The sequence below is a fragment of the Cetorhinus maximus genome, chromosome 12 (assembly GCF_964194155.1).
Source record: "Cetorhinus maximus chromosome 12, sCetMax3.hap1.1, whole genome shotgun sequence".
Classification (NCBI taxonomy): Eukaryota; Metazoa; Chordata; class Chondrichthyes; order Lamniformes; family Cetorhinidae; genus Cetorhinus; species Cetorhinus maximus.
This window is the reverse complement of record NC_135890.1, coordinates 12,555,484-12,581,945: the sequence shown is the minus strand read 5'-3', so window position 1 is coordinate 12,581,945 and position 26,462 is coordinate 12,555,484. Positions and strand designations below refer to the sequence as shown.

At 39.5% G+C, this 26,462-nt stretch overlaps 1 protein-coding gene across 1 annotated transcript; it reads left to right on the top strand.

Moving 5' to 3' along the window:
• On the top strand, positions 1-26,462 carry gdi2 (GDP dissociation inhibitor 2). The gene is made up of 11 exons (XM_078553029.1): positions 1-224; positions 12,007-12,114; positions 13,353-13,452; positions 14,349-14,483; positions 16,050-16,248; positions 17,134-17,265; positions 19,591-19,690; positions 20,739-20,910; positions 22,214-22,358; positions 23,826-23,880; positions 25,305-26,462. The coding sequence occupies exons 1-11, from the start codon at positions 180-182 to the stop codon at positions 25,470-25,472; spliced, it is 1,359 nt and encodes a 452-aa protein (XP_078409155.1). The 5' UTR covers positions 1-179; the 3' UTR covers positions 25,473-26,462.

Genomic DNA, 26,462 nt, shown 5'->3' with positions numbered 1-26,462 from the left:
AAAGAGGAGCGCGTTGTGCGCGTGCGCCGCCAGGGAGCAGCGACTGTTCCAGATCGGAGTCGAGCGCCCGAGCTAGTTCCCCATCCCCTCCCCCCCCTTCCACACACACACACACACACACACACACATATCCCCAGACGAACGACTGAAAGAAAAACCCTAACCGCTCCTTCACTAAGATGAATGAGGAATACGACGTGATCGTGCTGGGCACCGGGCTGACGGTGAGTTGTTGACTCGGGCGGGCGGGCGGGCGGGCGGGCGGGGTGGTGCGTGTTGTAGTTACTGGGGCGAGCGAGGGAGGGAGGCAGCGCCCGCCTAGGCCTCAGGCCTCTCCCTCTCCTTCCAGCTGAGTCAGAGGGAGGGAGTTGGGCAATGGACTCAGACCCTGCAGCATCAGCAGACATTGGGGGGGGGGGGCTGTATTTCCATTGTCCTCTCTCCCCTCTGAGGGCGCCTCTTTCCCCATCCCCCAGATGAAGGTTTATGATTCATTGAGCGAATGGGGGTTTTATATATATATATACACACATACATACAGATACCGGAAGCTTGTGAGTTGGCGGTGGTGAAGCCCGGGGCTGGGCGAAATGGGTGGAGGTAGGAGAGCTGTGTGGGGGATATTTTTTTTTTCCCCCAACCCAACTAAGCAATTTATAATCTTCCGCGACGCAATCGCAAAATACGGTGGATGCTGGAAACTTGAAATTTTAAGAACGGAAAAAGCTGGAAATATTTAGCGAGTGTGGGAAATTCCGCTGAAACGTTAACCGTGTTTCTTCCCTGTCTCCGGATGCTGAGTAGCTCCAGCAATTTCTGTGGTGTCTTTTTCTCTCTCTCTCTTATCGGCTTTTAAATGTGTGCGCTCCGGAAAATTTTAAAGTGGTAATAAAGCTACCATAATTTCCCAACTTCCTTCATTGGTTCATTTACTTCGTGTGAACAGGTGGAGCCTAAAAGCTGAAATTGCCCCCTTTGAACTGTTAACAATTGTACACTTCACAGTGTGGTACAGCTGCAGAAGTGATGCTCCCGTTGAAAGGTATGAGGAGGGAAATGGTTTAGCTTTTTTTTTAAAAAAAAAGCTTTCCTGATAATTTGATAACGTTGTTGCAGAGGGAACGTATTTATGCTGCATTACCTAGTAAAATAACTGCGCAAAATACGGTCCTCTTGCCAAGCTTGATACCCAAGATGTGCAAGTAAACTAGTGCGGTAGATATTAGACTAAAGATGAAGTGTGTTTTGGGTATGCATTAGATTCTCTTTAATCAGCATGGTTGAAAATGGGTCAGTAGTTGATCTATTTACACATCAGGACTTTGGACCTGTTTTTTTTCTCTCAGCTGTGTCTTAAGTGAATTCTTTATCTTGCTGGTGCAAAACTGAAGTGATGTCTGCAAATATTTTGAATGGTGGGGTGTAGCTTAAAGCACAATTATTTATACTGTTTACTGTGTGGTGAGTATATTTAACATGTTGCATATGAAAATGTATTTGTTTCACTTCAGATTTTGAGAGTATAATGTTTTAAGTCAGTTTGAATTCAAAGTTGCAGGGCACATTTTAGGAGAAATGGGCAAGTAGCCTCAGAGAAATGGTAACGTAGTGGTAATGTCACTGGACTAGTAGCCCAGAGCCCAGGCTAATTCTCTGGGAACATAGGTTCAATTAATAAATTTGGAATATAAAACTAGTCACAATAATAGTGGTATTGTCACTGGACTAGTGTTCCAGAGACCCTGGGGAATGCTCTGGATGATGGCAGATGGTGAAATTTGAATTCAATTAAAATCTGGAACTAAAATTCTGATAGCCACGAAACCATTGCCAATTGTCGTAAAAACCCATCTGGTTCACTAATGTCCTTTAGGAAAGGAAATCTGCCATCCTTACCTGGTCTGGCCTACATGTGACTCCAGAGCCACAGTAATGTGGTTGACTCTTAAATACCCTCTGAACGAGGGTAATTAGGGATGGGCAATAAATGCTGGCCTAGCCAGTGACACCCACATCCCATGAACAAATTAAATAATGGTAACCATGACATATATCGTCAATTTGTTGTGAAAGCCCATCTGGTTCACATTGGGGAAAGAAATCTGCCATCCTTACCTGGTCTAACCTACGTGTAGTTGACTCTTAACTGCCTCTGAAATGGCTGAGCAAGCCATTCAGTTTAAGGGCAATTAGGAATGGGCAACAAACGCTGGTCTTGCCAGCAGTGCCCACATCCCATGAAAGAATAAAGAAAAAAATTCCTCTCAGTTGGTTAATAAGAGTGCAACTTCCATTCTCCCTGCCTCCCTTAACATGCAGCTCCAATGCATCATTTTTTATGGAAAATGTATTTTTAAAATTCTTTCGGAAAGAGCCACTCAGACTGTTTAATTTGTCCTTTAGAAGCATTTTATTTCTCTGCATTTCAATTTGGCAAATGAAAAAAACAAGATTATAATTGTTTTTCCTTTATCCATTGTGGTTTTTATTATCTAGGACTTGAGAATGAAATTAGCTAGTTGCTCCTAAGTTATGGTCTAGCTGTAAAAAGAATTTGTGTACAGGAAAGTCACTGGTCCATTAAACACATTCATTTATTCAATGGATTTTCCTGTTTTCTTCCCCTGTCTCCTTTGCTAATGAATGGGTGGGTAGTGTGCACATTACTTAGATAATCTTAGCTACCATGTCACCCAAGCCAAGTTGAAGGAAAAGGCCTGCAGGATGAAAGAAATGAATGAGTTTGCATTTAAATAGCACCTTTCACAACTTCAGAATATCCCAAATGTGCATCACAGCCAATGATATTACATTTTGAAATGTAGTCACTGTGGTAATGTAGGAAAACACAGTTGCCAGTTTGTGCACTAGAAGGTCCCAGGAAAGCATAACTATCGGCCAAGGCACCAGGAAAACACCATGCTCCTCTATAAATTGCACCATGAAGCCTTTTACACTGACCTAACAGAGCAGATGTGGCTTGATTTGACATCTCATTTGAAAGACAGTATAGAAATCCCTCACTATAGTGTGATTCTAACCTGTGTTCAATTCTTGAGTAGGGCTTGGACCCATGAGCTTCTGACACTCAATGTGCGTGCTACCACTGAGCTCAGGCTGACACCTGGGAGAGAAGTGGAAGAGAGAGAACTTGTAAAAGAAAAGGTCTGGTAACCACTTAAACACTTAATTTGGTGCAATAGCAGTGAACCAATAGACAATACCGTAAGTGGAAGTGGAAAAACAGTGTGATTCAACGTATTAGAAGACACAGATGGTGCATAGTTTAATTGTGGAAGTCTGAGAGTCAATCGGCTCTCAGTTCTGCTTTGAAATGGGAGTTGCAGTGATCGTCTCTACTATGAACTGGGCACATTATGGGGGAAAAGTAGTTGCACAGTAATTATAAGTCAATACTCGACAGAAACAAAAGATTTGAAGATTGTGTGTCCTGGGCACAACACCTAGTCTCTGGTTAAGAAATATACTTGCTTTAAGTTGTAACTTGGGACTTCTGTGCACGTGGATCTGGATTACTTTTCACGTTGGTGCTGAAGTCTAATATCACTGCTAGGTTAGCCAGTGATTGCAGGTGTTAGTTTTGGGCAAGTCTGATACCAGAGTAGAAGGATGAGCAGTCATTAGGTTGCTGAATTTGTAAATCCATAAATTGCAGCTATACAGATAAATCAGAGGTGAGAAGGATCCATGCTGTGGTAAGGTGGCTGGCTATTTCAAGGCATTAAAACCTGCACAGTAAAAACTGCCAAATCTCCAAAGAGTGACTCTAAAACCTGCATTTGGTTTAAAGCAAATCTTCAAAATTAATCAGTTAAACAACCTTTTTTTTTAAATAAAAGTTTTGTATGGTTTGGTTTTAAGGATTTTCCCATGATCTTATTGACACCCTTTTAGTTTCACATTAAAGGGTGTTGTACATTTAAAGTATGAGGAATTAAAGGTCAAACCTCTTGGCCAATTTGTAAGTACCTGAAGCACTACTTGAATCTTGGCTCTGATTCTCTGCTGTTAAAAATACGCTATTTATAATATAGAGCGTTGGCTGTACAGAGGTGGGCAGCAGCATTTCAACTGGTCCACTTGCCATTTGTTGGCACTTGGAGCAGTGTTTATACTGGCAGCTGAAGTGTCATTGTTGGAGGTGATGCTGAAAACTGTTTACTTGTACTTGTTGCCTGCACTGTGTACTATGAATATTAATTCAAAAAAAATTTACTGTGCTGTGAAGCCTCTTTTTAATCATAGTGGCACCTTAAATTTAGCAATAACGTTGTCATTGGTTTCTTCTGTTACACCAAGCAATTTGGGAGAGGAGCCTTAGAGTGTGGAAAAAGATCCTGCATGGTTGTTAGGCAGTATTGTCATAGGCACTATGAAGTGCTTTGAAAATCAGTTCAGCACAGTATGTCACAAAATAATTTAGGGTACACAACTCTGATTTAAATGCCTGAAATATTATAAGTAGCAGAGGTGTACTTATCCATCTGGCTAGTATTTTGCTGGTAATTTGTTTTAAAAAGGCAAACATTTTGTATCTGAGCAAATAAATTGAAGGATCTAAACATCAGTGGCAGTTCCTTACATCCCTTGTAGTGGTTGCAATGAGTTATGATGCTTTTCTGTCTTGCTGCTGTTTAGCTCAGATTGTTCGAAACCTTGGCGTTTTCGATCTGCAAGTGAAATTCCAACCACACAGTCACACCACCAAGAATTGCTTATCTTCACCTCTGTAATATCAGTCAGTTCTGCTCTCTCACTTCGCCCTGCTGAATCTCTTTCAGGCCTTTGTTATTTCTAGATTTGACTATTCCAGTGAACCTCTGGCTGGCCTCCATAAGCTTGAAGTCATCCAAAACAGTGCCTGTCTTAACTCGCACTGAGTCCTGTTCATCCATTACCCATTTGATTGCTGATTTGCACGGGTTCCCATTGAAGCGATGGCTCTTTCAAAATTCGTGTCCTGTTTTCAAATCCCTCCATGGCCTTGAACCTCCACTTCCCTGCTTCCAAAACTCTTACTGTTGCTTGAAATCAAAATGACAGTCAGTAGTGGAAGAATGGTAGTACCCAGGGGATGAGGTCAAATTCTGGTTAGTATTAGAAGCTGAGTTGTCGGTTTTAAAGCCCACTGTAACCACTAAATCTCTGGCTTCACTGCACTGTCAATAAAACTGCCTTTGGAAGTTGCAGGATGTGTTTTGCTTAACTTTCATTATCTTAATCTCTAATCTAATTTGAATAGGGAAAGGCCACCAGTATATTAACCTTGTTATAAATTATTTTTCAAATTGTTTTAAACTGCCCAACTACCAACGATACCATACTGTGCAAATAGTAAAAGATCAATATACAAGTAGTCTATATTGTTGTTCTGGTGTTGCTACTGGTAATGTCATTTTTTCTTTGCACCCTTTAAACATTTTTTCCGCCATCCAGATCCTTCAGTAAACTCATTACAAAGCAACATATGTTAATGGGTTATAAGAGCGATTGCCTGGAGGGTTTCGAAATATGAGCTCCAATTGAATAGCTTTCCAAGCGTGTAATTGTGCAAAAAAAATCTTTTGAGGTATGGAAAGCAGTAGAGATTTTGCAAATCTAAGCTGATTTGTACTAGGTTTGGGTGGGTTGTTTATGGTTTATTTTGCAATTAAAACTGGGCTCCTCAGTTTTCTTGGAAAGGTTCCTTTTAGACGCTACAGGAAACAGTGGTTGTGTGTTCTTCGTGCCTTACAACCACAACTTATTTGATTCTTTTTGGTTCACCATTTAGATGTGCAAGTCTAATTCGCTAGACTGCGGGATTGGATTTTACAAGACTGTTCCCATGATAATGAGTATAGAATTAAGCATTAAGTTTTGGAAGAGGTGGAGGGCAGGAGAAAGGTTATTATATCTAGAAGAGGCTGCACTCTGTTAGAGCCAACTAACAAAGTAAACTTGGATTAGACCATCATTAATTTGATTCATTAGGTTATGCCAAAATGTGCCCCATTTCATGGCATTTTTAAATGGGTGACTTGTTCTTGTGTAGTTAATGCACAGTCTGGGACTTGACAAATCTTAGCATGCTGCACAGAGAACACCTCTCCTGTAGTTGAAGTGAAAGAATATTTAATAGGTTTTGAGCATTTTTAACCAGTGTGTTAGCCTTAGAAGTTCAAGTTTAGTTCTCCTCTTGTCTCTGGGCATTATTTTATTTACTGTTCAAATGTTACTTTTGGCCCTTGTTCCCAAGTTTTAGTATTGAACGGGTTGAAGTAGATGTCAAAAGCAGTTTTTGATTTTCATTCTTGTTTTCCCCCTGAAGAGGTTTTCAGATTTTGTGTGAAATCTATATTTTTCTTCATTTGTATGTATTTTTCATATAGCTTTATTTGACCATAAAAAATTACAAACAATTTAATGACCTGAATTTCCACAAGGGCTTTAATATCCTTCTACATTTAGATGATTTGAATGGTGTCCAGCACTTCATATGTGATCCTGAACAACGCCTCACATTCCAGTCCATTTGAAGTCCAAGCGAAGCACAGTCCATTTTATTTATCTTTTTTACTGTCGCCCAAATGTTTGCACTAATTTTTTAATAGTCCACATTCTAAGGATTTTTCTGATTGTGTTTCAGTTTACCATATACAGGCTCATTTTTTCCACATTGATATATCCACAATATAGAAAAGACCTAAATCCTTTTAAATCTGGTTGCAATATCTGCTGTACCTGCTATATTGCTTTGGATTCTCTCCAAAGTGGTATGTGTGCGCGCAGATATGTCTGTATGCATGACTGCCTCTTGTCTTTTCGGCCTGATTCGTTGTTACTTCAGACTATACTGTTTCCGGTTTTAAAGCCTCTTCGACATAACTGGAACCTCTGTTCCAGCATTCCTTATTGTAGCCATTAATTACTGATGTGGAATCTTGTTGCATTTATCATTGATACTCCTCATCCCACACACCTAAAAGTTTAATTAAGATAATAACATTAAATACATTCGATTACATTCCTTGCATAATGTAGTGCTAATACTCTAGATTTTAAAATCCCAAGTCTGAATTCAATTCCCAGTATTTAACCTAGCAATGTAATTGCCATTGCAGATTAAATGAATGATTTTTTTTGTGTCTGTAGAGGGCTAAAGGTGCGTCAGTTTGTTGAAGGTGTAGACATTCTTACCTAAGCATAAGATAAATAAGTAGTTGGTCAAATTTTTGCTAATTCTCATTTTTAGCGTAATTTCAGTAAGTTATCCTATACTTTAAAACTCCTGCCTGTGGGCTGGATGTTTTGCGTGTCAGCAAATGGCATTGTGTGTATCCTCTTGTCTTTTTAGATACAGCCGTTTTGAGAGCATTATGATGCACAAAATGATGACAGGCACCATTTTCACAAGGGTTGAAACGTGGTTCAGGCAGACACAAGACAAAACTCTGAATTGTATTGTTGCTAGTTGTCATGATGCAAGCAAAGCTTGATTTATTATAGACTTCTCATGAAAATTACATATTTAATGTTTTTAAACCGATGCTCATCAGTCTTTTGATCTCGCTGAATGCCCAGAGTGGAAGAGTGTTTTGTAACCCCTCAACATTTTGTGACCTTTTTCTTTTGTCTCTTCATCTCCCAGTTCAAAGGAAATCAAAGTATCAGGCTCAGAATTGGGGTTGCTTTGTGTAGGCCTGTATCTACAATCATGTACAGCTCTGTAAGAACTGGAAATTGATGCATAGCATTGCTGTGATGCCCTCTACAGACACAAAAAAGCATCATTCATGTGAATCTGTGATGACAATTATGTTGCTAGATTAAGTACTGGGAATTGCATTCAAATTTAGGATTTTAAAATCTAGAGTATTAGCAAGAATATTATGCAAGAAATGTAATTGAATGTATCATGTAATTATGCTTGATTAAACTTATAGGCGTGTGGGATGAGTATCAATGAGGTTTTGTTCACTGGTATTGTGCTGCCAAACAACTAAGATATTTAATTCACTGCATTCAATCTTTTATTTGGCTTCCTACAGCCTAGGAATAGACTAATTTAAGATGCAAGTGTCCACTGTGAACTGGTAGTTGACTCCTTGGGTTGCGGTTAAAATTATAAAGAAGGTGAAAATTTCTGACTGGGGCAATGACTAATTTCCAGTGAGGCTTGTTCTAGCTCCTGTGATATTCATGACATCCAGAAATGATAAGGAATATACTTGCAATTTAAAATTTGGGATGGTGGGTTCTGCAATCAGTTGACCAACATGAGCCTGGGGGTCTGAACCAATTAAGCGTGTGCTCACGGCAAGGGATGTATTGCACAGTGGAGCGTGTGATGTGTACAGGATGACAAGAGTTTAATTGCTGACCGTGGCGGAGTTCTTGAGGCATTTTGCTAATAGCTGGAACAAAGGTATTGATCATCACTGAGACTACATTTAGAATATTGTATTAAGATGCTCCTGTATTGGTGACAATTCAAGCACAAGGATGTTTGAGTGGTGACTGCATATAACCAAGTCCCCTTCTTTTATCTATATAACTTGAGATGAAGATTTTAAAATGCTGGGACATGGATAATTATAGGTATGAGCAAGCCTCAGGGAGGTGCGATTAGGAAGGAATGGCTTTCTCATATCACACATGTAATATAATCCTAGCAAAAGCCATTAATGCTTTCAAAATAATTGGATGAGTATTTGGGAATAATGGGATCAAGGGTTAAAAGGGCAGATCCAGATAGAGATCAGATGTTTTGTGAAATATGGTTTTCAAGTTTCTGTCTGTTGAATTGTTTGGCCAGAGAAGATAGCTGCATGGTAATGTGTAACGTGAAATTTCACATACTGGAATTTGCTCAGTTTACCCTGGAGTGGAGGGGTATGAATAATCCTGGAAGTGGAGTAAATAAAAAATGCAAAGAAAAATCTCTGATAGTTCTGCCTTGTCTGCATCAGGGAAGTGACCGATACAAGCATGTTCTGATTCCACCACACTCAGTGAGTTGGTAGACTTTCTTTGTCACTGGTTATATTCAGAAAGCAGGACAAATTTAGTAGTTGGCCATTTATACTTTAAAAAGTTAATGTGGCAGTAAATATGTATGAAGGAAACATTTTAAACTCCTGTGGGTTGGTTCAGTTTTCTAAGTGCATATCTTGCACATGTAACCTGGTTTTCGTCTGACAATGCATTTACTGCTGTTTGACCTATACAGGCATATATTGACATATTCTGTATGGCTGATAGTAAATTATTAAAAGCTAATTGTTGGTACTTCAGTGAACAGTTCTATTTATGGTGCACAAACAGATGACATTTTGCTCATGAGGAACTTGATTAGTTTGAGTAAATCTTTTTAAATGTCGGGAGTAAGCCTGAATTGTACACTGATATCTGTAGAAAAAATTTTTAAGCTGTTGCAGCTAGTGACATTGGAAACTGCATGGTAAAATGGTATCTTTGATATGATTGATTTGCAGAATGCCTGTCACCCATTCCTCCATTTAGCCACTTGCAGTGTTGCTGAGAAGTGTCAGTGCTTTTATAGGACCCTGATTGTTTGATACGTGGCAACTATATTTGCAATATTGGCCTGCTTGCAGAGACCTGATGGGTCAAAATGCTCCAATATGATATTGTAGTGTTCTTCCTGGAAGCTGAACTAATAACCTACAGCTTGTAGCCAGAAATATATTACAGTGCCATAAGGTTTTAACAAATGTGTTGAATTGTGAATCAGAAAAAGTCTTTAATGGAATCTGGCAGTGTTGGAAGGCTTTGGCACAAAGTAGAATTCTGCAGAAGCTGATCCTGAACTTGCTGTGCAGGACTAGACATGCAGAAAAGTAGCCTGAGAGGAGATTTGATAGAGGTATTCAAAATCATGAGGGGTCTGGACAGGAGGAAGTTAGAGAAAAGCTGTTCCCACTCGTGAAAGGATCGTGGGTGAGAGGGGACAAATTTAAAGTAATTGGTAAAAGAAGACAAAGCAATATTAAAAAACTTTTTCGCTCCAAGTTATTAGAGTCTGGAAAGCACCCACAGTGTAGTGGAGGCAGATTCAATCAAGGCATTGAAAAGGGAATTCAATGTATATTTGAAAAGAAACAATCTGCAGGGTTACAGGGCGAAGACAGGAAAATGGCACTAGGTCAAATGCTCATTCGGAGAGCTGGTGCAGACGCGATGGGCCAAATGGCCTCCTGCACTGTAACAGCTCTGCGACTGAAGTATACCAAAGCCTGAAATAAGTGTTAGCTGAGTAATTTTTTGTTGGAAATTTGAATTTGTGGTATTTCTCCAGGAAGGATGCCAAATCACATCGTAATCCACTGTTACACATCCTAAAACATTTCAAGCACTTGTGCAGTTGATAGCTTTATCACCTGAATGAATTATTAATTTTAGCTTTTCTTGCTGCCTGTTAGTACTTTTTTAAAAAAAATTCATGCCAGAAAATTTGCTTTCAATTCGCAGATTTTTATTTCGCTAACTGTTGAGACCTTGACTTGCAAGTTCCTCTTTACTTCCTGTTTTGAGTTTACCTTTCTCTGCAAAACGTAACAATGTGTAGTATGCATATGCAGTTGAAGTTGTAAGATTAGCTTTGAAATAATCACTTTCACTAACTAGGCAACTTTGACAATGTAAAGAAAGCTACTATGGGCAGTGTTGGAATCTTGATTATCATCATTTGTGACATGATCTTATAGCATGAGTTAGCTAAGCATCTGATCGAATTTATATTACATAGCCTAAACTCAATTTCAGGTTTACTAACAAAGGTAGTGTACACAATTTGTATGGTGCCTTTTTACAAAGTACGATATCCAAGACATTTCATTAAGAGTGGGTTTGGATACCAAGTAAAAAGAGGAATGGGGAATTTTGAGGAGGGTTTTGAATGACTTTGTGTCTTCCCCCCCCCACCCCCCCACCCCCAGTCCCTCACACTCACTTTAAAATGCATACATAATGAGCAATCTGCTTTAAGACACTCATTTTAAGACATTAGATTATTTTTGTTTTTTAAAAAAAGTCATCAGTATCTTGTATTTATCCATAATGGAATGCTTTAAACCTCTGCATCATCTACAAGGTTCAGTTCACGACTATATTCAAATGGAGTGAAGATCAACATCACTGCGTTGGAGGCAGAGCAGGATTTGTGGTTTTAATTTATGGAGTCACCAAGACTGAAAGAGCAAAGAGTCTCCCAAGTACAGTGGGACTATTTTTCCAGCAAAGATACAGAGAGTGCAGGATAGTTATATAATACAAATTATGTGATAATCCCAGGCCCCCACGAAGGCAAGGTCTCTGGGTGATTGATGGGGAAATGACCTAATCATCTCTGTTCTGGCTGGGATTTATGGTGCATTATATTCAGCCATATTTGAATGCTTATTGTTCAAGCTTGGGGGATGGGGGGAGAGAAATCTGAAAATCCGGGTGCGAATTGTAGAAAAAGTTACTTTTGGTATCCCAGGTTATAGTAGCTATGTAAATAGCACAAGGCAGGTTAAATATTTGAGATTATTTTGGTTCATAGCTTGTTTCTTGCTCACTTGTTCACTCATTGTAGTTGACCTTTCCCCTTTGAGAATCTTGACTTGTAGCTCTCAAATTTTCTTAAGGCTGTTCCCGGAAGTACCTGGGTAAATAATGCAATCTGCATTAATAACTTGCCAACAGTTTTCTGAATAATGTTTTTGTGAATGGAAATTTTATGCCATTGTCCTTGGTTCTGCAGGCTAATTACATTGCAATTCCTTAACGTGACTTTCTGCTACAACATTGTTGGATCCCCATAACATAGGATTCAATTTATACAGATGGGTTATCTATAAATTCTTGTCTGAATAATGCTGCGTGGAACAGGCTTTGCACGATTGTACTGTTTTCTGGTAAAGAGCCTTGTGACTGATCCAACAGCTCAAATTGCTTCATCTGAATTATCCAGTTCTGACTATTTTTTAACTTTCACAGGAATGCATCCTTTCTGGTATAATGTCTGTGAAAGGGAAGAAGGTGCTGCACATGGATCGCAACTCTTACTATGGAGGTGAAAGTGCATCTATAACGCCCCTGGATGATGTAAGTAATAAGGACGAACTGCTTGTTTCCTATCTTCACTTGGCATTAATATATGCAATCATGATTTTTGATCTTTTTTGCCTCGATGCTTTCAATTTATTTCCTTTCTTTAAAAAAAGATGTTGAAAGTCAGAACATTGACCTCTCCTCACTGGCCAATATGCCCCCGAAGGCAAAATAACCAGGATGTGCAACTGACTTCATTCTGTTCAATGTCAAAAACTTAGTGGATTAGGAGCCATCAGCTGGCTTCCACATCACGGCTGTGTTTAACAATATCCGACATTTCACCATTAGTGAAATACGACATACCTGTACCATGTTTAATTGTCTCTTATGATTGCTGGTTTGGCTTAGTTGGAGTAATTGAATCTCTGGACCAGAAGATTGTAGGCTAGACCCCCACATCAGGCCATCATCTAGACTTGGCCAACGCTTCATTACAGTTCTGAGGAAACAGCTTGTTGGAAATGCAATCCTTTGAGATGTTAAACTGTAGTGTTGCACTCTATGTGACGGTTAAAGGCCCACAGGCCACCAATACTTTACCCTGAGCCTTCAACACCAAAAGCAGATTGACTGACTTATTCAGGTTGCTTGTGGGGCATTGCTGGCACAAAGTAACTTCCTCATTTGCCTATAGAAAACACTTCACTTAAAGAATGAAAAGTGTTATGTAAATGGAAGTAAGTTTCACACACCAGTATAGCTGTTCTTATGCTCTGGGTGTCACCTATGGCTGGCTAACTTATGGATCCATGTGTACCTGGAATTTAGTGCACAAATTGCCAAGTCATGGAGTTTGACTTGAGCTGTCACTCCATAATGTTTCTTCTGTCCTTGTTTTTAGCAACAAAATGGGGTACATCCCTGTTGATCCATTTTCCAGGCAGCAAATAAAAAAGACTCTTAATTCAGAACTATGACCTTGAATGCTTTTCACTTCCTGTGGACTGTATTTGGCCAGCTATTTAAATCAGTGGTCACTGAGGAATTGTAACTACAGACACTAGTTCTATCTCTTGCTTTTTTGTAGCATTCCTGAGAGTTGCCCTCAAAAAAAAATACAGATTAAGATTTTAGTTCTCTGCAAAAAAAAGAGTAATGATGCCATAGTCCAAACAAGTTGGTTTGAATTTGTTGTCCTGGTTTTTGTGCATATGATTTTTTTTTACAAGAGGGGTTAATCCAAGCACTTTTTGTTCACACTATTCTAAATTAATGTTTTTTTTCTTCAGCTGTACAAAAGATTTAATCTCCCTGGATCACCACCAGAGTCCATGGGCAGGGGAAGAGACTGGAACGTGGATCTGATTCCAAAGTTTCTTATGGCAAATGGTAGGGAATTCCCTTTTTGAAATATTTAGTATAACCTATGGGACAAACTGCCTATGTTATTCAGGAGATGAAAAAGATAAGATTGAGGGTGCAGTTATTTTGTGGTTGTTCATGACCATAAATACTTGAACCATGAATGTTTAATAATTTGAAAGCATGTTTCTTTTTTTTTTAATGGCATTGTTCTCCAAATGAATGTTGTCCTACAGCAAGGGACTTGTGTCTGGCTGTGCCTGTCCCTGCAAGCATAATGTTAGATGGAGGTCTTAGGGAAGCCACCTCAGTGAGATATTGAGCTAGGGGCTGCTTTGGGGCAGAGCACACAATATATTTATATGTTTCTCTTACTAGTACCACTCCTAGCCCCACAATTGCTCCCCTGCTATGTCAACCAAGTGATCGTTAGTATGTAGGTTGTTTCTTCTTGTGTTCCCAATAACCCCATATTCTCCTCAAAAAGCAATGGGTGTTTGTGCTAATTGTAGCATGCCTTTTTGCTACTCTACTAAGTAATGGTAGGTAAACCGGGTTCATACAGCCATAAGCTGGGGTGTGAAGAATGATGTGTAATTAAGGGAATAGTGTAAATGCACAGAAGAAGCAGTTGGTGAATATATAGCATGTCAGCTTTGAATCAATAGCATACTTGTCTCTGGTTCAGAAGAACAGGAGTACAAACCTGTCATTTGAGAGATCAGCAAACAATCTAGGCTGATACTTAAAGGTGTCCTGAGGTCACGTAAAGCAATATGTAAATTCATTTTTTACCTCCATTTTTTTCTCACTCGTGCTTCCTGCCCCCTCTTTCTATATTGATGCCCGCAGTGCTTTGCGATTTATTTCAATTAAAATGTGTACTGGTATGTAATCTAAAAAATATAATGCTTTGTTTGCAGGACAACTTGTAAAGATGCTACTGTATACTGAAGTCACCCGGTACCTTGACTTTAAGGTCATTGAAGGCAGCTATGTTTACAAAAAAGGCAAAATCTACAAGGTCCCATCTACTGAAAAGGAAGCCTTGGCATCCAGTAAGTAGGAAACAAAATGGCCAAAAGGAGATGGCGGTTAAGAAATAGTCTATGTAATTTTGGATGTGTTATAACCCATGGGTCACATTTTCTTTTCTACCGATTGTGTCTGATCTCGAAAATGAAGTAAAACTAATCCAATTGAAATGCCATTGGCTACTTCTGTAGGAAAAGGCTTGGCCGATGGACCTTCCAATGCCTCTTTTTTTATTTACAAGTGGCGCTTAAGACAGAAAATATGTGTCAAGCTCTTGTTATCCGATTCAGAATAGCAACTCTTTTTCCAGTTAGAACAGCAGGCATGTGTAGGGTGCTATCCTGCTGTGCTGGTTTTGAATTAAAGTACCATTGTGTTGCAACAGTCTTTGCAAGTCCTGTAAGCAGACATTTGCTCCTTAAGATTTGGAAATTGTACTACTTCCTCTGAGACTCAGTAACTGCATTTCTATTAAATGTAACACGTTCAACTTGTCCACCGAAATCATCTGAATGGATTTTCTTTTCCCTGCTTCTCAACTATTTTCCCCCTTGAGTAGTATTTGAAAATACACTTTGTTCATTTCTAGAGTAGGATGGGTTGGGGGATAAAGAGGAGGAATTGCTTTGTTTTCACAGACTGATACTTTTGCATGTCAAAAAAATAACAATGGTGGAACTCTTGCTGTTATTTCCAGACAGAATCAGTAATGTGCTAGAAGTTAATTGTGAAGATCCAGACCACAAGTGTTTTGTAGAACCAGGAACCAAGCAACTTGGACACTGCTACATTGGTCAACTAATAGAAAAATCTAATTTTTAATTAACTTGGTAGAAACAATAACAATTCTGCCATTTTTCTGCCTTATGGGTGGGTTGTGACTGTTTATTTTTTACAAGTGAAATCAATGCTTTATGCTATTTGATGAGATCAGAAGCTTTAATTGGGAAATTTAATCTGCATCCTGCCACTTGCTGTAATGGTCTACTACACTGCTTATGTATAACCTAAGCAAATTGTCCTATTGATTTAGCAAAATTTGTTGCAGTATACGTGAGAGCTCTGGTTCTGCTAAATGTTTAACCCATCGTTGTCACTAGACTTGTAGTGGTGGGGAAAAAAAGCAGTTGTGTGAATTTTTACCATACACGTTCTGAGCTGGGGAAGGTGGGGTTGGGGGAGCTGCTGTTGGTGGGTTTCCAAACTTGAATTCTGTCTAGACAGACCCTTTTGCAAAACTAAGATGTTTTCAGGTCTGTAACTGATGGTTGGAGTGTGAGAGCAGTTCAAGCTAAATGAATTGGGTATCTCTTGAACCTTTGGTTTGTGTCTGTTCATAGTGTTTCGCTAAAAATATGTTTAATTGACCATATTGTACCTTTGCAATATTGTAAAATATGTAGGCCATTGGTGCTAACGGAAAAGAAACTGATTAGTAGTGTTCCTACGTTTTATAGGAGCACCACAAATAAGTGAAAGACAAAATTATATTTCCTTGTCAGGATTGTCACTAATTTCAGCTGTAATATGTTCTTAATTTTCTATTGTAACTAATGTTGAGCTAACTATAAATTGATACTTTTTCTTAGATTTGTTGGGTTTTATGGAAAAAAATCGGTTTAGGAAGTTTTTACAACGTGTTTCCCTTTATGATGAAAATGATCCCACAACTTGGGATGGCATTGACCCGAAGAAAACAACAATGAAGAATGTATATGAGAAATTTGGCTTGGGGAAGGATGTAATTGACTTCACAGGCCATGCCCTAGCCTTGTATAGGACTGATGAGTGAGTACTTGTTGTTGCAGTAATTTTTCTGTTAGCATAAACATTTTATGTACATAAATACCATATGGAGTTTTTGCCCCTCTAATCATCCTTTAATTTGCATTTTTATTATATTAATACCGATGGAGCACGCTTCCTTTTTCCCCTGTAGTGTTTGTATGTCACATTGTTAATTTGTCAATCCATATAGGGTAGCGCTTGTTTAGTTTTAGTTTGTTCATTTTCACTATTTATCCTGAATGCTCAGCATTATACTGGAGTGTTGTCAAACAACTTTCCCCAATCTATTTGCTTTATTTATTCCCTCATTTAGCCCTTTTATGGAGTTAAATACTTGGTGGTCTTAAATATTTTAGACTTCCCGATCATGTCAAATTGTCTCATCCTCCAAGGATGATACTTGCCTCCAGTGTGGCAGATACTTGCCTCCTTCATGTGGCAGATTACAAAGCATTTGTGCATTACATTTATCAAATTTGATTTTCAGCTACTTGGGGCACAAGAAAACAGAAGAAAAGCTTTCAGTGACTTCAGAGAACAATCTGATTTGTTCGTCTGTAGCATAGTATCAGTGGATTTTTGTCCTCATTCAAATGTCTAACCAGAGCATTTCACTATGTAGCTCTTGCCTTTCCATGGAATCAACTAGATTTGTTTCCTAGGTATTTGTGAGGCGTGAATGCTATGCATATGTTTTCCTTTCCCCATGCCCCTTAGAACCATTGGGCCTTCAGCTTGTTTCCTTTTCATATGACTGAGATTGTGAACTTGCTGGTATGGTGCATGCTCAACACTAGCTGCAGCATGAGTCCTGTCAGTCAGTGCTCTGACTTTCTCAGAAGAATGAATACGGTGGTCACATTCAAATCTTCCTATCCCTTTCAGCTACGTTGATCAACCTTGCCTTGAGACGTTAAGCAGGGTTAAGCTTTACAGTGAATCGCTGGCTCGCTATGGGAAGAGTCCATACCTTTACCCTCTCTATGGCCTTGGGGAGTTGCCTCAGGGTTTTGCCAGGTGAGAATTTATTGTACATGAGCAAATGTTCTATTAAACAGAAATGGACTGTTGATGGATTTAGGCCTTTAGCAAGGAAAAAATCCATTGTGAAATACACAAGTTAGACTACAGCATTTTATTCTTGTAACTCTAAGCCAGAAAAAACACAAATTAAATGTGTATTTGTAAAGTAGCAAAATATGGATACAGTATAGAGTTTTATAGTATGACCTCGCGTTTGTGAGTTGTTCTGAGACCTTTTCCATTGTCACTTATCTGTCCACAAGGAAGTGCATACACAGCCAGGCATGACTCCGATTGTCCCTATCTTTTGTGAAAGTACCTTACTGCTACTTGCAGGTAATGTACAATACTGAAGTTGAGATCAGTAATTTAGGCCTGTGCCCACACTATCCACGCTATCTCCGATTTCCTCGGGGATTATTGGGAACTTAATTCCTCTCTGAGATTTTTCTTTGGACACATCTCTGATGGTTAAATCTTAATTTGCTCAAATTTACAGGGTTCACAGGTATTCTAGTACCATGTGTAGCCCATCTAATCTCCATAACCATCGAGGAGAATATATAAAATGTTGGTCTGTCCAAATGACTGGAGCCAATGTTCATTTCTTTTGAAAAGTTTCACCTTAGCAGGAGGTTTCAAACTGGAAATGTCCAACTGACACCTTTATTTAAAATTAAAGCTGTTAATTGTGCCTGGTTATAAATCTTGAGTACCTTTATGATTAAAACTCAAAGACACTGAATCTTTTTTTAAAGCAATTTCCAAATACCACAGGTGTTAATTTTTCTGTTTGGAATGTCATGGAAGTGTTGCCTCTCGAGCATTAATTCATAAGGTTGGGAAAAATATAATTTTTCTTTGATTTTTTTTTTAAGCTGTACGCAGTCACAGTCATCAAATTAAGTAACCTGCAGAATTCACGACCAAAGTGTTGGCTTGATGGGCTAACTACCTTTGGCTTGTCCTCGGCTCATCATTCTATAATTGGGCGATCGTACAGAGAAGTAAACAAGTTTTTTTTTTAAAAGCAAAAAACTGCAGATGCTGGAAATCCAAAACAAAAACAAAAATACCTGGAAAAAACTCAGCAGATCTGACAGCATCTGCGGAGAGGAATACAGTTAACGTTTTGAGTCCGAATGACTCTTCATCAGAACTAAGGAAAAATAGAAAAGAGGTGAAATATAAGCTGATTTAAGGGGGGTGGGACAGGTAGAACTGGATAGAGGGCCAGTGATAGGTGAAGATTGCCAAAAGATGTCATAGACAAAAGGACAAAGAGGTGTTGATGGTGGTGATATTGGCTAAGATATGTGCTAATGGTGACAGGAAGGGTAGAAAGCAGGACGAGCAAGGTACAGATAGCCCTAGTGGGGGTGGGATGGGGGGGAAGGGATCGAAATAGGCTAAAAGGTAGAGATAAAACAATGGATGGAAATACATTTAAAAATAATGGAAATAGGTGGGAAAAGAAAAAAAGTATATATAAATTATTGGAAAAGGGGGGATCGGAAAGGGGATGGGAGAGAGAGTTCATGATCTAAAGTTGTTGAACTCAATATTCAGTCCGGAAGGCTGTAAAGTGCCTAGTTGGAAGATGAGGTGCTGTTCCTCCAGTTTGCGTTGAGCTTCACTAGAGCATTGCAGCAGGCCAAGGACAGGCATGAGAGCAGGGTGGTGTGTTGAAATGGCAAGCGACAGGGAGGTCTGGGCCATGCTTGCGGACAGACTGAAGGTTTTTTTTAGTTTTGCTTTTACACGTGAAAACTGTTATGTATTTTGATCGCATGGTGCTGGCAAGCAAAGTGCAGTGAAGTCTTGGTGTCGCGATATAACTGAGTTTGCTAATATTTGCAATCATGATTCTAGATGTCTGTATGTACTCATGGATTTCAAGTGTCTAAGTGGTCTGTGGCTTCTAGACCAGAGAAAAATCTGTTTCAGAAAAACCTGTTCTTCATAGTTACAAATCTAAATATTCAGTGTGAATGTAGGGAAAATACATGTTTCTCTAAGTACCTTAGCTTTTCTCTGAGCTGACCTAAAATGAGTGCCATGAAACACAGTGGACATGGCTCAAATTACGTATTTTCCCAAATTGAAGGAATTCAACATGTTTAAAATATGTTTGCGGATGTGTTTGGACAACCCAAATGTTCTTGTCTTTTATTTTGATGTTCTTTGGTCTAATTCTTGAATAAATTGTGAAACCTGCTATGTAAAGGTCACAGCTACAAACTATGACCACACTGTGCTGATCTATCTATCCACAAGCAGTGAAAAACCTGGCTTAATGCTGGGTTTCCTTTTTTTTAGGTTAAGTGCCATTTATGGTGGGACCTATATGTTAAACAAGCCTATTGAAGAAATAATTATGGAAAATGGGCAGGTGGTTGGAGTCAAGTCTGAAGGAGAGGTGAGATCTTTAAGCACTTTGCTTTATTTATATATATATATATATATATATATTTTCTTATAGATATGTTGCAAAGAAACTCTGCAACAGGAGTATCTCTTTCCTTTGGTTAGCTTATAGTCTTGCAACAGTTATGATGCAATAGAAAGGTTTCTGTGAGTGTGTGAATATTTATTTGGAGTCCCTGCCCATGTAAAGTTTGAAAATCATTAGGTTTCTACCACGTTGAATGGGGATTATCCAGGACTGAAGCACTTTCAAGCGTGTGCAAATGTGAATTTCAGCTTCATGCCCAAACCCCCTGTACTTATCAGTGTTACAAATTCAGGTCTGCTGCTTTTATAAAATTTAAGGCAAACTATCCTATTTTTATTTGGGTGATCGATTGTGGTTTGGAATGGAGCATTTGTCTTTTCCCTTTTAATTTATTGAGTCTCTTCAAACGCAAACCTAGTTGAGTGTTTGCTGAGACAGGTCAACAGCTCCATTGTTAAGCTACATTATTTTCTACATGCAGGATAATAACCATTGCTGATTTCTACTTCTAGCAATATACGCAAGTTATATAGCTTAGTGTTATGATAATTGTTCAACGGATACAATATTTTTGAAAATTTGTAGATTTCTTGGGACTAAATATTTTCATGCAATGATACTCAAGTTTCACTTTGGTCACTGTAGATGTTAGAGCTTTGAGTATTCACTGAGTTGACTGATCCGTTTTGCCAATTTTCGCAATCTGTTAGCTAGTTTAGATTGAGGTGCCTTAAGATGGCATTCCTGTTAGTTTGAACACTTGGGATTTATGAGTTTATTCATTGAACAGTGGAACAATCCTCCAAAAAATAATCTGTGGAATGTTTGTGAAGGCAGCATGGAGTTGGAAAAATCTTTTTTGAGGAATTGATGCCTTTCTACAAAAAAAGTACTTGTTTGGAAGTTGGCAGTAAAACTGCTTTCTGGCAGAGGCGCAATCGGCCAAGTAGTCTTTTGTGATGAAAGTTCTGGTACTATGCCAGATTTAGTAAAAAAAAAACTTTATTTGCAGATTGCCCGCTGCAAGCAGCTGATCTGTGACCCTAGTTATGTGTCCGACCGTGTGAAGAAAAGCGGCCAGGTGATTCGAGTCATCTGCATCATGAGTCATCCCATTAAGAGCATAACAGATGTAAATTCCTGTCAGATTATCATTCCCCAAAATCAGGTCAACAGAAAATCTGGTGAGTAGCTTCCATAAACCTGCATTTCATTATAGCCCTTGAAGTGAGCTGCAGAGTTTGGACTTGTCGGGCTGTAGGGGGTAGACAATCTTGCGCACAAATTTGAGCAGAGCAGTGTTCTTCACAAAGGAGACCAACTACATGCCAATTTTCAGCCATCATATTTAGCATTAAGCAAGGCCTATAAATGGGTTGCCTTCCTGCCTCGATCCTGTATTGCACATTGGGTACAGACGTAAAGGATTGATATACACAAGATGGGAGCGGAGGGGAAAAGGACTGAGACACTCAACACCCAAAGGTTGGTTAAGGACAGAATTGGGGAGACCAGGTACAGTTCTAAACGGAAGGAATGATTTGAATGTCTGAATACAGAGCTGGGTTATTAAAGGGTTCAGGTCATCGCCGGTGAGATAACGCAAGACTTATGTTTGTAGAACCCTTTGCTACAAGAAGAATTGGAGTGTGAAGTTTCAGGTTTAATGTTCAGTGGCATTACCATCACTGAATCCACTGTCAACATCCTGGGTGCCACCATTGACCAGAAACTGAACTGGACTAGCCATATAAATACTGTGGCTACAAGAGCAGGTCAGAGGCTAGGAACCGTGCGACGAGTAACTCGCCTCCTGACTCCCAAAAGCCTGTCCGCCATCTACAAGGCACAAGTCAGGAGTGCGATGGAATATTCCCCACTTGCCTGGATGAGTGCAGCTCCCACAACACTCAAGAAGCTTGACACCATCCAGGACAAAGCAGTCTAACTGATTGACACCATCCACATCCACAAACATTCACTCCCTCTGCCACCGATGCACAGTAGCAGCAGTGTGTGTCATCTACAAGATGCACTGCAGGAATTCACCAAGGCTCCTTAGATGGCTCCTTCCAAACCCATGACCACTACCATCTGTAAGGACAAGGGCAGCAGATACATGGGAACTCCACCACCTGGAAGTTCCCCTCCAAGTCATTCACCATCCTGACTTGGATATATATCCCTGTTCCTTCACTGACGCTGGGTCAAAATCCTGGAACTCCCTCCCTAGCAGCACTGTGGGTGTACCTACACCACATGGACTGCAGCAGTTCAAGAAGGCAGCTCACCGCCACCTTCTCGAGGGCAACTAGGGATGGGCAATAAATGCAGGCCCAGCCAGCGAAGCGAACATCCTGTGAATGAATTAAAAAAAGGCAAGTTCTAGCATGCTCGATCTTTTGTCAAGATTGTAGTCTTTAGATAATGGAAAACTTGGCTTGTCTGAATTTGTTTGACTTCACAATCTTTTTAAACATTATCTAGACATCTACATTTGCATGATATCCTACGCGCACAATGTAGCTGCTCAAGGAAAGTACATTGCCATTATTAGCACAACAGTGGAGACCAATGATCCAGAAAGTGAAATTCAACCAGCATTGGATCTTCTGGAGCCTGTGGAACAGAAGTATGCTTTAATATTTTGAATTGATTTGGGACATTTTGGCAGAGTATGTTTTGTTGAAACTGTAGAGTAAGACATTTATTCGATAATAAGTTGATTGGGAGATTTTTATAGGAAGATGTTTGAAGGAGAGATCTGTCATTCCTATGCCATACATGGTAGCCTGGTCAGTAAAAATGCCTATGAATAAGTATGGTATGTGCCATTCAAACAACCATCATGGGGTTATCTCAGCTCACTATTGGTGTAATAGTCCTAATGCAAACAGTGAACAGTTTCAAACCACTCAGTATGGAAGACAAACTCAATATAGAAAAACTTTATAGGTTAATTGGTAGCATTAATGATGGATGATGAGAGTATGGTAGGTAGGTATTTTCTGACTTTGTTTGAGAGGTTGTGTGATAGCACCAAATCTGAGATGCAACTGCCCTGACATTGGGTACAAAAGTTGAAAAGGCCAGCAGAGAGCCCTGCCCCAATGTGTTAAACTTTTTAAAATGCAAAACGTGGAGAGGAATTGCATTAAAGTGAACTACTCTATAAAGCAGTACACCCATGGGACAATTTTTTTGTCTGCATGCCAATTAAAGGTATCCTTTCTAATTATTGCATTAATGTTGTGATCCTGGGATCTTGGCATATTTTGCCAGTCTGAACTTTAATTCTGATTGCTAATACTGTCAGCTGCATAGAATTGACAAATTTTACAGCGCAGAAACTGGTAATTCAGCCCAATCTATGAGGGTGTTTATGCTCCACATGAGCCTCCTTACCACTTCTCAATCTACAATGTAATTTTTACCTTGGCAGAATTACTAGTATGGTCCACACATTTTAACGTGGTGGGAGCTGCTACTATTTACCATATGGTGCTGCTGTTAGCTTCCCCAATGAGATGGAGGATTATTGTGGCAGGTGTGTTGATATGTGATCTTCCAAACTGATGGTCTCCAGCTCCTTGTGATTTCAAATGGATCTTGCCCATCTTTCAGGAGCTGGTATTGACTTGTGTGTCAGCACAGGGGAAAGTAGTTCCTGTGTGTTCCAAAAATGGAAGCTTGGGCTTCAGAGTTTAAAATAGAATTGTTAATCATGCTTTCAGAGTCCTAGAAATGACAGCACAGAGGAAGGCCATTTAGTCTGTCATACCAGTGCTGGCTGTGGAACTCCATGCGTTGCTCTGCCCCATTTCTGGAGGATTGCCCTGCCATCTATTAGCTGGTTCGGTGCTTTCTTTCTAAAGGCTTGGGGAGCTGAGAGTCATTATATATTGTATAACAAATTAAAAGACTATCTTGTATCTGCAATTCAGGCTATTATAGCTGTTCCATTATCAGATGTATGAAACCTGCAATTTCAGCAACTTTTCATTATTAAAGCATAGGCGAGTAGATTGAATTGTGACCCCTTAATTTTATAGGATACTTTGGTACTTAATAAAATTTATCATATACTTTTGCTCTTCAGATTTGTTTGCATCAGTGATATGTATGTTCCAGTTGACGTGGGAACTGAAAGTCAGGTAAGAATATGATGCCATAAGTCCTTTTGCAACTAAAATATTTGTAGATCACGACATGAGTTGTAAATTGGTTATTTAGCCCATGGAAATAGAGGTTCATAGTTTCTGGCAGCTGAGAGCAGTGGATACCACTTTATCATTCCTGGTAGTATGTATAATTTCAGTTTAGTCTAATGGCAGCAGAGAGTTGGAAGATTGAGCTCATACCCCCACTGGTGCAGTCTGTGTGGCTGGCAGTGGAAACCTGATTAGAGAGATTCAAAACATGGAGTTGTGGGAAAGATGCGCACACATTTTGGGAGGCAATATGTTCGCGGACTTGAGAGAAAAGGGATGTTGGCGGTGGGTTAGTAGTTTTCCTGAGGCTCCAGAGTGTGCTTTTTGAGGGGGCGTTTGAAAGTGAGGAAGGCAATAGCTGAGAAGAGATATTACCAGTTAGCATGGTGGCCATGAAGGGAAGTTGGGTGGACAGGAGTTTAGTAGGGATTGGGATCACTAGCACAAGGTGGGTGTTGTGGTCAAGTTGAACTTGGAAGATAAATGGGGAGATGAGTGAGAAATTAGTGGATTCAATATTAGGGCAATGGGGAAACCTTGAGGAAATTTAGCTTTGTGGTGAAGGAGAGAATGTGGCAGAGATAGCTGAACAAGAGATCTCAATCTTGGTAACAAATGTATTGAGCTTCTTGCACGTTAATTAGATAGAAGGGGTAGGGTCAGGGAGCAGGATTTAAGGAGGCAGTTGAAAGTAAGGAAAGAAGGCAGGGATGCCTTTGCATTCTGAGATGATTCAAAACAGTGAACACCTTTAGCTGAGGAGATCAGGACTTGCTGGTTGATGTGGTCCATTGTGATTTGGCATTAAATGGCTGGTGTGCGTCATATACGTTTAAATCTGCACTCTTTGGACTTGAAGTAAAGATGAGGGCCATAGGAACGGAAGGAGGTCATTTAGCTCCTCGAACCTTTTCCACCGTTCAGAGAGATCATGCTCAACTGTGACTTTACCCTCCCCCTCACTGGTTATGGTTAAGGTTTACAGGGGAAAAGGCATGAAAAATAGACATGAGGGAATAATTTGAGCAGATTGATAGCTTCCATAGGTCCAAAGTCTAACTAACTCTCTGGCCCTCCTATCTTCATCTGTACCCTAAGCCCTTAGCAATATTGGCCAATGTTAGATTGCTAGGGGTGAGTTATCTCCTGAGGCGGTGATGCTGGGTGAGAAGAGAAGCCATTGGTAGAGATGCCCTGGATCTGATCCAATGGGTAATATTGGAACCAAATGTGACGGGTTGATTGACCTGCAGAACAGGAGAAATGCTCTACAGTTTAGAAAACTGGTTCGATGTAGGCGATAGTCAGAAAACAGCACTGAGGCAAACTCGCTTTTGTATTAATTGGTTACTTTTTATCTTTAACAGATTTTCATTTCTAGAACATATGATGCAACCACCCACTTTGAGACCACTTGTGATGATATTAAAGATATTTACAGGAGGATGATGGGGGTTGAGTTTGACTTTGAAGAAATGAAGCGAAAGCAGAATGATATCTTCGGAGAGGATGGGCAGAATGAACCTTCAAAGTAAACCCCCTGAAATCTTGTACTTAATTGGCTGATTTAACTTGGGCGTCATTAAGGAAATTAATGAGCACTGCAGAAAAGCAAGTTTGTATTGTGGGGCCGGCTTATTTTTTAAATCGCGTCTTCAAGATCCTGACAAGTATTGCACTGATTCTAGATGGAAACCCCATCAATTGTCTTTGGCATCATGTGTAAATTTTGCTGATATCTTAGGGGTGCTGTCCAAAGAAGACAACTTACTGATGTCTGAAAAGTTTTGATCAGAGGCTTTGAAGGAGGAGCAGTGGGGGTTTGTTGGTGGTGGGGTGGGGGGTTGTTGGGGAAGCCATGACTTAATTCAGATGCATTCTTTACTGTAAACATGGAAAGATGTAAAAATGCTAAATCAATATTCCATATTGTTTGTGGAAGTATTTACTGCCATCTGCTTTAACATCAGCTCTAACATTTAATGGGTTAAAAATTCATTTGTGTAATCGACTAACAGTTTATGATAGATTGATTCTATGTAGAACTGCAACTTCACAATAAAAACTTGTATGTAACACCAGCCTTTCTAAACACTATGAACACTTGTATAATTTTTAATCTTGTTTACTTTTCTGGGGCTTCAGATAATTTGGGTGGTGCCCATTAAACTTTAGCTTCAGAGTTAACTGGATCTAGAGTTCATGGAGGTGACCCTAATCTTGCTAAAGGATACCCTAATGTAACCCAGGATACTGAGTTGAAGTAAAATATGCTTTTAAACTCTGAGCTATAAACAATGTATATTAGAGGCAATTCATTGAGAATTTTAGTCAAATGAAGAACCGATTTCAAAGCAGGTGGATGTGAATGCCTTCTCTATCTCTGTTAGTTTGGAAGGATCAAACTGAATGCAATGAAATGTCAAGAGCTTAAAAGTTCTGTCATGACTACTTGGCACAAAATGACTTCTGTACTGGAAAGTTAGATGGTCTTCAAATAAACTGCTGTATGCTTTTTGAATCTA